The 12854-nt window shown below is 40.1% G+C and overlaps 1 protein-coding gene across 1 annotated transcript in view; it reads left to right on the top strand.

The window, feature by feature from the left end:
- LOC131401834 (centrosomal protein kizuna-like) overlaps window positions 1–12854 on the top strand; it is a 69854-nt gene that overhangs the window by 43579 nt on the left and 13421 nt on the right. The window contains 3 exon segments of the mRNA XM_058536946.1: window positions 6927–6979; window positions 6981–7084; window positions 8211–8276. Of these exon segments, the coding sequence (XP_058392929.1) occupies window positions 6927–6979; window positions 6981–7084; window positions 8211–8276 (223 nt within the window).

Genomic DNA, 12854 nt, shown 5'->3' with positions numbered 1-12854 from the left:
CTTCTCCTCATCTTCCTACCCCTCCTCCTTTTCCCCCTCCCTCTTGGCTTCTCTCTCTCCCCCTTTCACGCACCTTCCCTCCCTTCTTCTGCTCTTTCTCTCCTCTTCTTCTCCCCTCCTTTTCTCCTTCTCCTCCTCTCCCTCCTCTAACCTCCTTCCTCCCCAATTTCTTTCTCCTGAAATAAATTATTATGGAGATACAGCCCCTGTGCGCTTCTCCTCAAGCCCCTGCCCCTTTTCAGAGGTAATCTTGTGCTATCCTTCCCACACATATTTTCATTTCACTGCACTTCCTGTGACTCAATAAATAACCTATAGTTTTGTTTTGTTTGAGGTATGATACCAGTTGTGTGAATGTTCTTTGAGAAAGAACCATGTTCTTGAGGAAAAACAGAACCTGTGTTTTTTAGATCTGTTCCACACCTATTGATAAATGTAGATCTTTTTTTTTTTCTTTCTTTCTTTTTTTAAGTCAGGAAGATTAGCCCTGAGCTAACATCTGTTGCCAATCCTCCTCTTTTTACTGAGGAAGATTGGCCCTGGGCTAACATCCGTGCCCATCTTCCTCTACTTTATATGTAGGATGCCTGCCACAGGATGGCTTGATGCACCTGCCATGCATATGTCCACGCCTGGGATCCCAACTTGTGAACCCTGGGCCGCTGAAGCGGAGCAGGGGAACTTAACCACTCTGCCACTGGGCTGGCCCAATAAATGTAGATCCTAAGAAGGATTTGTTTTCCGGTTTTGTTGTCCGTTTTCTCTAGTACCATTTTGTAACAACATTGTATTCCATTCTTGTTCACTCGAGTAGGTCACATCTCAGCCGTGTCAAGGCTGAAATAAGCAGTGGTCCACTGCCCTTTCCTATCTAGTCATCTTCTTTTAAAAAGGTGTTGTTTATATTAGAAAACATATTCCCAGTTCCAGACAACCAATCCACTCATAATTTTTCAAATAATAACTCCATTATTTTTTTTTTAAAGGATCTCTCAGTGTTGCTTGGTTTTTGTTTTTTTTTTTTAATTTTATTTATTTATTTTTTCCCCCAAAGCCCCAGTAGATAGTTGTGTCATAGTTGCACATCCTTCTAGTTGCTGTATGTGGGATGCAGCCTCAGCGTGGCCGGAGAAGCAGTGCGTCGGTGCGCGCCCGGGATCTGAACCCGGGCCGCCAGCAGCGGAGCGCGCGCACCCAACCGCCAAGCCACGGGGCTGGCCCAATAACTCCATTATTAATGAGAAGGGGCTGCCCAATTAATAACTTATGAATCAAGTGCTATTCTGCCTCCCCTCGTAGGTTTTTTGTTCCCTTTTAAATCATCCTGATCTCATCTTAGTGACAATCATAAAAATTACCAATAAATTAATCACAAAATCTGTCCTTAAAAATCGAAGTAAGCAGGCAGTTTCTGAAACTGTTAGGTTGTGACTGAAGAAATGCACAGCCGTAAAGAACAATGTTACCAAAATGACGTGGGCAGGGCAAGCCTTGCAAACTTTAGAACAAAATGCTTTTGTGAGTTCTAGGACTGTTTTGATTTACATGTCATGCTTTTACTATTAGCAAAATCAAGTATCTTTGGTTGTTTCCCTGTATTGAAACAATATACACCTTTAGTAAATAGCATGAGTTACATATTTCTCTGTAGATAAAAATCTTAAAAATAAGAGATTTTCAAAATTTAAGAAAGTTCTACTAAAAATTACTTGGCTAAGAGTCTAATGAAGCTCAGAAATATTTACTTTGATCTCTTGGGTAAATGGCTAAGTAAACAGTCACATGTAAATGATGTTTACCTGTGGGTCCCCTTGCTGTCAGCTAGAGTCAATCCTGTCTCTTGAGTAAATACATCATTAAAGCCGCTGCAACTCGGATTATGTCCCCTTGAGACCAGATAAGATCCACAGCACCCGCATACTCTATTAGGCAATTACATAATTGAGCTGCAGGTTTTTAAATCAGAAAAATTTATAATTACTTGATGTGGGAAAAAAAATGAGTTGGGTGCTTCATTAAAACACAAAGTGACTTAATACTCCTTCTCTCCTAAGTGATGTCTGTTTCCACCCAGGAGAACTTCTCCAGGGAAAGCAGAGTGGCTTACTGGTGGCACTCATAGAGTGCCCCCACCACACATACCAGCAAGACACATGACTAGTCACAGAAATCCCTTCATCTCTCCCTAAGGATCGACTGTTCTCTTGATCTTCTCTCTTGAATACTCATTTGCTGGCTCATATGAATACTTTCCGCTTTCTTTTAATTGCTGCACAGATAAAATCCCCTTCCTATAACTTAGACATACCTTAGGTGATGATGCTTGCATTTCTCTTTAAACATTGAAAAATTACTTCTGGTGTGCAAGAGGAAGGTTCTTGAGGAAAAAGTCAGTTAAATCTGTGTATTAGGGGAAATTGTCATCTACTGTCTACATCCGTGGTTTTTAATTCTCTTGCTTTTCTGTATCTGCATTAATAGCACTGATTTACATATAGAAGGAAATGTAATTTTATTAAATGCTTTCACATTCGCTTTCTGTTTGTATTTGTACCATGCATCGCAGAAATCAGATTCCTTTGGAGCTAGCATGTGTTTTTCTTAAAAAACTAGCAGGAAAAAAAGAAAACCAAACTTGGAATATTAAGGTAAACAAAAAGGAGAAAATAAAATTGCCCGTTGACGTTGTGGTGTATGGTTTTTAATATTTAATATATTGGCAAACATGGGTTGTACTGTTTGTGTCCATAGCTTCTTTTTTTCCCACTTGTCACAAGTGAACTTCCTTTCATACCCATCACATGTTCTTCTACATCATTTCCAACAGCTGTGCAGAAACCCCTGCGTGGATATTCCACTGTCCCTTTAACCAGCCTCTTGTTCAACATTTAAGTTGTTTTTAATTTTTCCTGTAGTAAAAAAATTTCAAAGAACATCTGAGCAATTCAGTTTGTACAAATATCCATGCTATTTCCTTAGAATGAATTCCTAGATGTAGAGTTGTTAGGTCAAAGGGAATGTGTGTCTTTCAGCCTTTTGCTCTGCACTGCCAGATCTCACTCTGGAGGGGTCATCAAAGTCACAAGGAATGGAGGAAAATATATATATATATAATCTGAGCTCTTTATGAAACTGGGTGCTATCAACTTTTTTTTTTGGAGCACCAAATTGAGAAGTGCAAATGACATCCAATTTTTTTGTTCATTTGACCTTTATATTACCATTGAGGTCAAACTTTTCCCCTACCTGTTTGTGAGCCATTTGTGTTTCTTCTTTTATAATTTGCCAGTTCATGTCCTTTGCTCATTTTTCTATTAGGTTAGTAATGTTTTTTCTTGTTGACTCGTAAGAATTGTTTTTATATAAATTCGTACAATTTGTTGCAATATTTTGAGCAGTTTGATTTTTGCCTTTCATTTTTCTTAATGATATTTTGGACACAAAGTCTTTTCCGTTATTATCTTCATCTGTCTATTTATGCATTTGAATATCACAGTTAAGTTTCTGGATATAAATTAAGAGGCAGCCTAGATGACTCTTGGGGTTCTAGACCTAGCAGGAACCGTAACGGACCTTTGAGAAAAATTCTGGTAGAACTGAGCCAGTAATTCTAAGTGTCCTGCTAAGTGTAAATCATAGGACGATTTGTCTTTCTAAGATGTGAAATATGACCATCAGTCATTCTACAAATAGTGTGTGCCTTGGCATTGAATTTCTAAGCCTTTTCTCCTGGCTTCTGGGAAGGCAGAAAAGTGAGGAACTAGTTTGTTCTATTGACTTAGGCTTCAGACTGCTGAGAACAGTGAGACAGTCCCCAGTCTCCCTCCTGGGCTCCAAATGTATGAAATCAAAGAGAGCCTTTATTAGCTAACAGATAAGTTGAAACCCAAGCATAGTCTATTCATAAGCACCATCAGGAGGCCCATGGTAAAACTGTTGTCTGGTGGCATTTTTCAGATAGAGAGCTCCAATTTGCAGAGCCCATTCAGTCCCAGCATGAGCTGTGTAAAGCAGCTTGTTTCCTCTTCTCTGGGCTTTTGTTTCTTTGTAGGTATGGGTTAGTGTTGTCAGTTTCAGACTGCAAGCTCCTTCAAATTGGGGGCTTCCTTAGAAATATGCCTGGCTAAAGCATCTGCAAACAGTACATCCTGAGAATGTATTACAGATGTTTTTCCTGACTCTGCAGAAGTTGTTTTTGACTAGAAACCTCTAACCATTCCTTGTCTGAGATTGACTTTTGTTTCTGTCCCTGCTTATCATTATTACCTGCTTATTAGGGATTTATATTGTGGGTTCCCTTATGAATGACCCATTGGGCAGATCTGCTGCTCTCTTTGTTGGCTCTGTGGTCCAGTAAAGTGAAGCCAACCATTCTCATGTAATTTGACCATCCATCAAAATCCTTATAAAATAAAAGACTCATCTTTGAGAAATTATCTCTAGGATTATCTTAAAAGATGAGTCCTTTTATAAACATCTCTATCAAAAAAGTAAGAGAAATCCTAGAGATAAGAGTATTGAGTAGTGAAGATAAATGGGATAAAATATATGAAATAAATGAAAACCTGCAGTATGCCCACTACTTTATTTACCTCACCATGGTAAAAAAAAAAAAAAGAGGGCAGAGTGTAGAACTAGTAGCAGTGGTGGTATTCTTATCAAGCATACAAGGACTTATTAGAAAGACATTTGCAGGATTATTATAGCATTTTATTCTGTGTTCTTTTGAAACCCAGTTGGAACCCAGCTAAAGCAAAAGAGGGTCTTAATATGAAAGGGGTGCACAAAACAGTGAGATAAATTGTGTGTCATCATTGAGGGCCCTGTTACAAGTAATCTGAGTCATTGACAATCCAAAACAGTTTCCATTATCTGCAAATTCTACAGTAAAAAGTGTAGAAAGTCCTTTAACAATTTTATTCTTAAAATAGGTGTTAAAACAGTGGCTATTATGAAGTCATGCCAAGAAATTATTAGTTACAGCTATTGCATAAGGTAATACGACGAAGAAATGCATATTTGAGGCTCTCTCAGAATGTTTGAATTATTTTAGGAAAAGAAAATTATAACTTTCACTTCAGAATTTGGGTCAGTTCTTTTTGTTCATATTCTAAAATGCTTTTCATAGATCCAGGATGATTGGGCACACAAAATAGGAGCTTTTCTCTCTGTGGAAACAGACAGACTAGAGCAGGAGAGGTGGAGATCTGGAAATGAGACAGGCCACAGTGGTCCAGCTTGCGTACTGACAACTGAGAGATGGCAGATCAAGGAGGTGACACTCTTCTTCACACCTGTCTTCCTGGACAGATTCTGGAAGCAGATGTAGTACAGTGGTCCATGTAGGCAGCTGGAATTGAGGCATTATGGCAGCCAGTGATGGGAACCAGCCCTGGCCTGAGCTTCGAGGGCAGGACTCTACACCTGAACCCCAGTGTGCAGAAACAGGGATACAATGCAGGTCATCCCAACAGAGAATTATCACAACTCGAGTAAAAGTCAGGGACTACTTTATGTAAATAGAGGAAGAGCTCCTGGTTACTAGAACTGGACCACAGACAGGTGCTGGCTACAAGGCTAACTTGACACCAAGTCCTTCGGCCGAGGAGACTAGAATTCCTTAAATCCCCTGAAATCAGCTGCTCCGGCCCCTAGGATAGGCCGTGGATCCAGGTGGCCAGCTGGTCCAGGGGAGGGCAGAGGGCAGGAGCCTTGCAGGGATATCAAGGCCGATGGCAGTGGCCTTGTATGTTCAAAGCCAAACTTACAAGGCAAGATCTTCCATATTCTGCCTCTGTGATTCTTCCTGTCAGGGCATCTTCATGAGGAGAGATGATTAATCTTCCCCCTTGTTCACTAGAGAATTATGTTGTTACCCCTTCGCTCTCAAACTAAAGATGACCTATGAGGCTTTGTCCAGTTTTGCTCTTCATATTAACTTGTAGAGTCTCGTGTCCATTCTACAGGTTGAGTTGGACATTTCCTTGTATTTACTACTGTTGCCAGAGACCAGGGAAAGGTCACCACCGCGATTTCCTCTCCCAGCTGCCTGGGCAAATCACCACTTCCAAGTAGGAAATGAGAGAGAAACACACTCTGGCAGTGGGACAATGTCATCATTGGTTGTTTAACTCTTGTTACCAGTACAGTTTTATTTCTTGGGGGAAGAGTGTTGACCTAGAAATTAAGAGACATGGGTATTTACCTGTCCTGTTAATTTTTACTTTTTCTCTGCCTCTCAAGTTGGCTGTGATAAAATCTGTGCCCACCTCCCTGCCCAGGACACATGAGGCGATATGGGTAAGACAGTTTGGTGCCCTTTGAAAACAGATAGGCAGTGTGGCTAGTAAGTTTCCTGAGCTCCCCAGCAGACTTAGCAGCAAAGTGCAGAGTGTGTTTATCCTTGATTGACAATTATGCTTTAAAATAAGGGCAATTCTCTTTTTGCTTAGTGTCTCCTTCTCAGCCACCAAGTTTTTCTACAGTCTTCTCATTTGGGGGAAGTTCAGGGGTCATTTCTGGAAGGATGGGGATACTGCAAGGTCACATTTTTCCAGATCTCTTTCTCAATCCAAACCAACAGCATTCATGCAATGAGAGAGTCGATCTTGGATAAACCAGCCCAGGTTCACAAGAGTGGTCACATTTCACATACGTACTTCACAAGTAGAACACTTCAGCATGACATAAGATTCAGGCCACAAAAAAATGTATTATTACAAGTGTAAGTTGTTGTAAAGAATTAAATTATGCTGCAAAATAATCAGATGTTATTTTATCTTGAAGACATTTTAATTTCAGTTAAATGTCAGGAAGCAAATTAAATCCAAAGTAAAGCTTAACCTAAAGTTATGTCTGAAGGCTGGGTCTTTGAGACCAACGGGAATGTGGCTAGAGTTTATTTTTATTTCTTTTAAACACTGTAGGCAGCAGCGTTATTGAAAAAAGCCCCTACAGAAGAGTGTGACGATAGTTCGGCCGTCTGAATCATCTTGCAGCTTGCCATCTATTCTGAATGACAGTAGTGGAATAAAGGAAGCGAAACCCACTCTATGGCTCAACAGTGTTCTTACAAGGGAACAAGGTAACTGTTGTTAAAGGGTCTGTCCACAGCAAAAACGCATTCAGAGTCAACGCAAACACCCTTTCTCAAGGTGTACCTATAAAATAAAGCAGACTCAAGAACACTTCTAATTTTAATATGTATAATATGTTATTTGTTTTATACCACCTTCCAATAAATATATGTTTTCATTTAGTCTAACAGGAATAGGAAACCTAATTGTAGATCTGCTGTCCTGCTGAATTTCCAATAAAATAAGTTTTTATAAATTGAAATCTTAACAGAACTAACAGCACTTGGCAGTAGATAATTATTATCATCCCACAAAGATGAAGATGATTCTATGAAAATGAGTCCATCAAGTACTTCACATAGAGTACTGTGATGTTTTTGATATCACTTAATAGAATTTACTCATAATTGGTAAACATTCTTTTTAATTATATTAGAACCTTTTACAAGTTTAAACAGATGATCAAGAATCAGAGTTTATGCCCCCCAAAACTTAATAACCAATTTTTAGTATCCAGAAATTGTGATGATTATTTTTTTTTAAAGATTTTATTTATTTATTTTCTTCCCCCCAAAGCCCCAGTAGATAGTTGTCTGTCATAGCTGCACATCCTTCTAGTTGCTGTATGTGGGACGCGGCCTCAGCATGGCCGGAGAAGCGGTGCGTCGGTGCGCGCCCAGAATCCGAACCCGGGCCGCCAGCAGCGGAGCGCGCGCACTTAACCGCTAAGCCACCAGGCCGGCCCGAAAATTGTGATTATTTTAACGTTATTGTTAAGACATGCCAATAAACCGCTATAATGTATTCCCAGGAGAGCTATGAGTTGCTCAGGATATTCAGAAGTTAATACACATGCACAGGATTTGAGGCTCGCTTGTTTTAAGCCCCAGTCAAATTTGGTAGATGTCAGGCTAAATCATTTTGCATGAAAGCAACATAGAGATACCTTAGTTTTAGAATAGGTTTCTTTTTAGGAACAGTACTATTTCAGACAAGAAATAAACTAAGCAAAGAAAGGAGGTGGGGAAGCAGTGAAAATAAAAGGAATGGCAGTTAAGAAAAAAAAAAAGCAAAGGCCTATTCCGTAAATATAACCTTGAAATACACTTTTATTATCGTGTGTTTGATTTTTAGACGTTTCAAGTGGCTGCGGAGACGAGAGCAAGGAAGAGAGCATGGCAGCAAAGATTCCAATCACAGGTAAAGTTATGGTTGCCTAAGAGTTTCAAACACAGGATTCAACCTTGTTTTATAATCAGAACATTCTAGGTTAGTGGTGTGTGGACTCTGCTAAGAGCAAGTATATTCAACTACTACGTGCTGGAGGGGACGATTAATTGTAAGAGCATGACATGTGCGCTTACATTAACATAAACTGAGGTGGAAAATAACCATGCCTATTGAATTCTTCAGATCATGTTACACAGTTACACGTGTGAGCACCCCATCACATAGCCTTTCAGCACCTGCGTCTGTGTGACAAGGTCAGTCTCCATGGGGAACACCAGTCATTGTGTGGCCAACTACAGCTGTTTCTGATTTTACTCTTTTCTTTCCTGTGATAATTGAATGTGTCTCATTAAAATAAGAGCAGGAAAAAAAAAATGCCAGACAAGAAGCTTGCTTGTGCCTCAGTTACAAAGCCCATGTGATAATTTAAAAATTTTAGCAGTAACGTTTCATCAAGACCTATTAAGATTTCTGCACATGTATTACGCTTGTTTAGCTGGAATCTGAATATCATTACGTTTTTAGTTTTAGAATATCAACAGCAGCAATGAGTATTCTGAACAGAGTTCTATTTGTCATACATCTAAATTTACTAGGATCTCATTTTGTAAAGTGGTACACTACTTCATTATAAATTCAAAGGTCTGACTTTAAATATTTATACAAGTAACCGCACCACTGCAGTGCAGTACTGAGGCACGCATCTGCACATGTGGTCGTTTTGTTGTTTATAAGCGGAAAAGAATGGCTTTCTTTTATGACAATACAATTCATAGCCTGATGATTAATTTTTTAAACTCATGTTTCTGTGATGAACTCTGGTTTTGAAAAAAGAGTTTATAGTAGAGCAATTATTGTATATATTCTGCATCAGATAATATTTCATTCCGAAATACAGAGGTTTTCTTTTCTTTTAAACATTTTCCCAGTGATATGTTTATTGCATTTTTATTCTTCATTTTGAGAAAACTCTGGTAGCGTTCCCTCTTTATTTTTTTGTTAGTAGAAGTGTAGATGATCCCAAATTGCAGATAATCAAGAAGTCATTTGGAGACTTTTCTCTTGCATTTACCTTTGAATGCAGAAGTATCTAATGACCTCTGAATTTATTTCAGTTAAAATTATAAAGACTTATTGGAGAGAAACCAGGAAGTGATCTCGTTGCCCATTCTTGCTTCTCTTTTCAGTATTCTTTCCAGTCATTCCTTGCTGTGAGCAGATGACTGCCCTCAAAATTAGTGCAAACGTTATTTTCTCATAGACTTTCTTTATAAGAGAAGAGACAGTCAAGTACTGGAGTTTCAAATCTTTCTTTTTTTCTTGCAGAAAGAGGTGTGATGTGCCTAGAAATAATAAGGGCTATTTACCATTAAGATTTTTAAAGAAATTTTAATTCCAACAACCTGCCATCAGTCAATTAATAGTTGGCAGTTTTAAAAAAATGCTTTGTGGGGCCAGCTCGGTGGCGTAGTGGTTAAGTTTGCACGCTCTGCTTTGACGGCCCGGGGTTCATGGGTTCAGATCCTGGGCGCGGACCTACACCCTGCTCATCAAGCCATGCTATGGAGGCATCCTACATACAAAATAGAGGAAGATTGAGAAAGATGTTAGCTCAGAGACAATCTTCCTCAAACAAAAAGAGGAAGATTGGCAACAGATGTTAGCTCAGGGCCAATCTTCCTCACCAAAAAAAAAAAGAAAAGAAATAAAGAAAAAAATGCTTTGTGCCTGTTGCATGCCAAAGTTTTAGACATATAAAATAACTTGGGAGATATAAAAATAAACTTTCAAAGCCATTTACTTTGAGCATTTCCATTCTGTCCTCGCCACCATACTCTCTTTCTTCTTTGCTCCCCACCCACGGGACTTCCCATGAAATTAATGTTTGAGGGCCTCATGTGCCTTGACTCTTTAATGCTGTTGTCATGTCTGTCATTGAAACTACTTTGATCTCTAAGTTCTTTTTTCCCCAGTTTTTTAAATTGAGATATAATTGACATATAACATTGTATTAGTTTAATCTCTAAGTTCTTGACCATTATCTCTTTATTAAATCTTTGTGTCTTTGGCATAATTATTTGGAGATTTGGCCTTGGTAGAGTAAAGCAGGTATATAGTTTGATTTAAGATAGAGTCTGGGGCCAGCCCGGTGGCGCAAGTGGTTAAGTATGCGCGCTCCGCTGTGGCAGCCCAGGGTTCTCAGGTTCAGATCCCGGGAGTGTACCGATGCACTGCTTGTCAAGCCATGCTGTGGCAGCATCCCATATAAAGTAGAGGAAGATGGGCACGGATGTTAGCTCAGGGCCAATCTTCCTCAGCAAAAAAAAGAGGAGGATTGGCATGGGATGTTAGCTCAGGGCTGAGCTTCCTCACAAAGAAAAAAAAAAGGGATAGACTCTGCCTCCCCCTTTATAATAGTTTTATTGAGACTTTCCTGTTTTATGGGCTGCATTCCTTCTAGAATATTCCAAAGAAAAGGAATATTCCAGAGGCTGTTCTCAGGGTTGAGGGGATGTTGCAATTGAGCCTGGGCTTTGGCATCAGCCGTCAGTGTCAGCATTTTACTCCCTGCTCTATTTCTCCACCTCTCTGAGCCTCTGTACTGGGAAAGCAGACATACCACCTGGCAAGATGGTCTTAAAGTTTACATGAGATCGTGTGTGTGCAAGTGCCAGGCGTGTACTAGACACTCAATACATGTAAGCTGCGATTCATAATAATAATATTCATGTGAATGTTAGTAGTAGTATTGATCTTCTGCACTGGCCCCACAGTCCCCAGTTTTTCAAGCCAATGCCATCTAGTTAAAAGGAATCTCACAAAGCAAACTCAAAGAGGAAAAGAAGCAGGGGGCTGGGGGTGCAGTGCCATAGAAAGCATAATCCTGAGACGAGTCTTGGAAAGGCATCTGAACACCACCTGCTGAATTGCGGTAGCCACTTGGGACCAAGACTCGCCCAAGCCCTGTGCTGCCATAATTCCTCCTAGACAGTGCTTCCCAGTGGTACCGCTAAATTAGTTTCTGCAAGAAATTTCCGCTTAAGAACTCAATTGATGATTTGAATCCAGAAGGATATTTACCCCATCAAAAAGGAATCTTGAGGAGAGTTGCATGATATTTTTGGAACTTCTAATTAGTCCCGTGGAGAAACCCTTAGAGAAGAATCACAACAACGTGGTGCAGTGGCTCCTGGGGATCTCACTGGTCAAGGCCCAGCATCTCTGCCTGTGAGTGACTATATGCCATAACTCTTACAGGCTCACAGGTGAGGGCATTGCAGGGCACATGGTTCCCAGGCGACAGTCCTCCCCTGCTGTGCCGCCTCACCGTGTGGATGGGCGGATGCAGCGTTTCCCCAAGCGTGTTCTGTGCAGGCTCCACCCCGAAAATGCTTCAGGGAATACACATTCTCTGACCAAATCCCGCATAATCGCTCTCTCCCTCTGCAACATGCACAGTGCAGGGAGCACGTTGAAAACTTTTAGACTTTCAGTAAATGACCCATTTAAAGGTGGGAACTTAAAGTTTCAAATAATTATCTTCTATTTGAAAATGGAATCCTTCCTATGAACAGCCAACAGAATTAATATTCTGTGGAACGTGTTTTGGGAAATATACACAGATATACACAGAATGTTTTTTAAAACCTTGAGTCTAATGAGGGCACCAGTATTCTTAATACACTAAAATTATCGTCAACATTTTCCCATGAGTCCTTTTTGTGGGAATCTCCCTTGTGGATGAGATTGCTTTATAATGAAGCTTTGGCTACTTTAGTGTAACTAAACCCAGTTGATGTTATGATTGAAAGTTATTTGTTAAAGCTGCTTTCTGAATTGATGTATTGACGACCAGCATGTTCCAGTAGTGAGTTTGGACAGTCCAGAAGTGCTCTTCTTTAGTGTGTGTCCTTCTGCGTGACTATTTGCTTTACAGCCGTCTCAGAGGAGATGTAGTAGAGAAAGACACCGAAGTGAACCCAGGCAGGCACCAGGAGTTTGGGCAGAATGGAGGGGAAGCTCTGAAGTTAGACTACTTTCAGAATGATGAGGGCCCTGGGGAAGTTTAACCTGAGAAGGGTACAAAAGCTATCTTTAAATATTTGCGAGGCCTCCACGTACAAGACAGAACGTTGATCAAGCATAATTTTAGATTCTAACTCAGGGGGCTCTGTGTGTGAGTGGTGCAGGGAAAGAATTCACAGCTCAGTAATGGAAGAACTTTCTAGCTCTTCTTTGAGGCAAAACCAAGCTGAGTGTCTTCCAGGTATAAGATTCTGTGCTGGGTGCTTGAACCATGGCAGGAACCTACTCTCTAGAGGGACACTGTGGAAAGAATTCTTGTTTCTGGAACTGACATTCCTTCTAATGCTAAGAGACTGTGATTCTCATTCCATATGAAAGAAATCAAATGTGCCAATATTCTCATTTCTTTATTTCCCTTTCTTATTTGCTTATCACTTCCAAATATAGGTCTCCGTGGCAGAGGGGCTCATCCTTAAAGAGTTTGCTGTCACTCTGAAGGCATCTGCTTTGTTAATCATTTGC

Source organism: Diceros bicornis, assembly GCF_020826845.1.
Source record: "Diceros bicornis minor isolate mBicDic1 chromosome 20 unlocalized genomic scaffold, mDicBic1.mat.cur SUPER_20_unloc_2, whole genome shotgun sequence".
Taxonomy (NCBI): Eukaryota; Metazoa; Chordata; class Mammalia; order Perissodactyla; family Rhinocerotidae; genus Diceros; species Diceros bicornis.
Note: the sequence above shows the minus strand (reverse complement) of the source record. Positions and strands in the feature narration are given on the sequence as shown.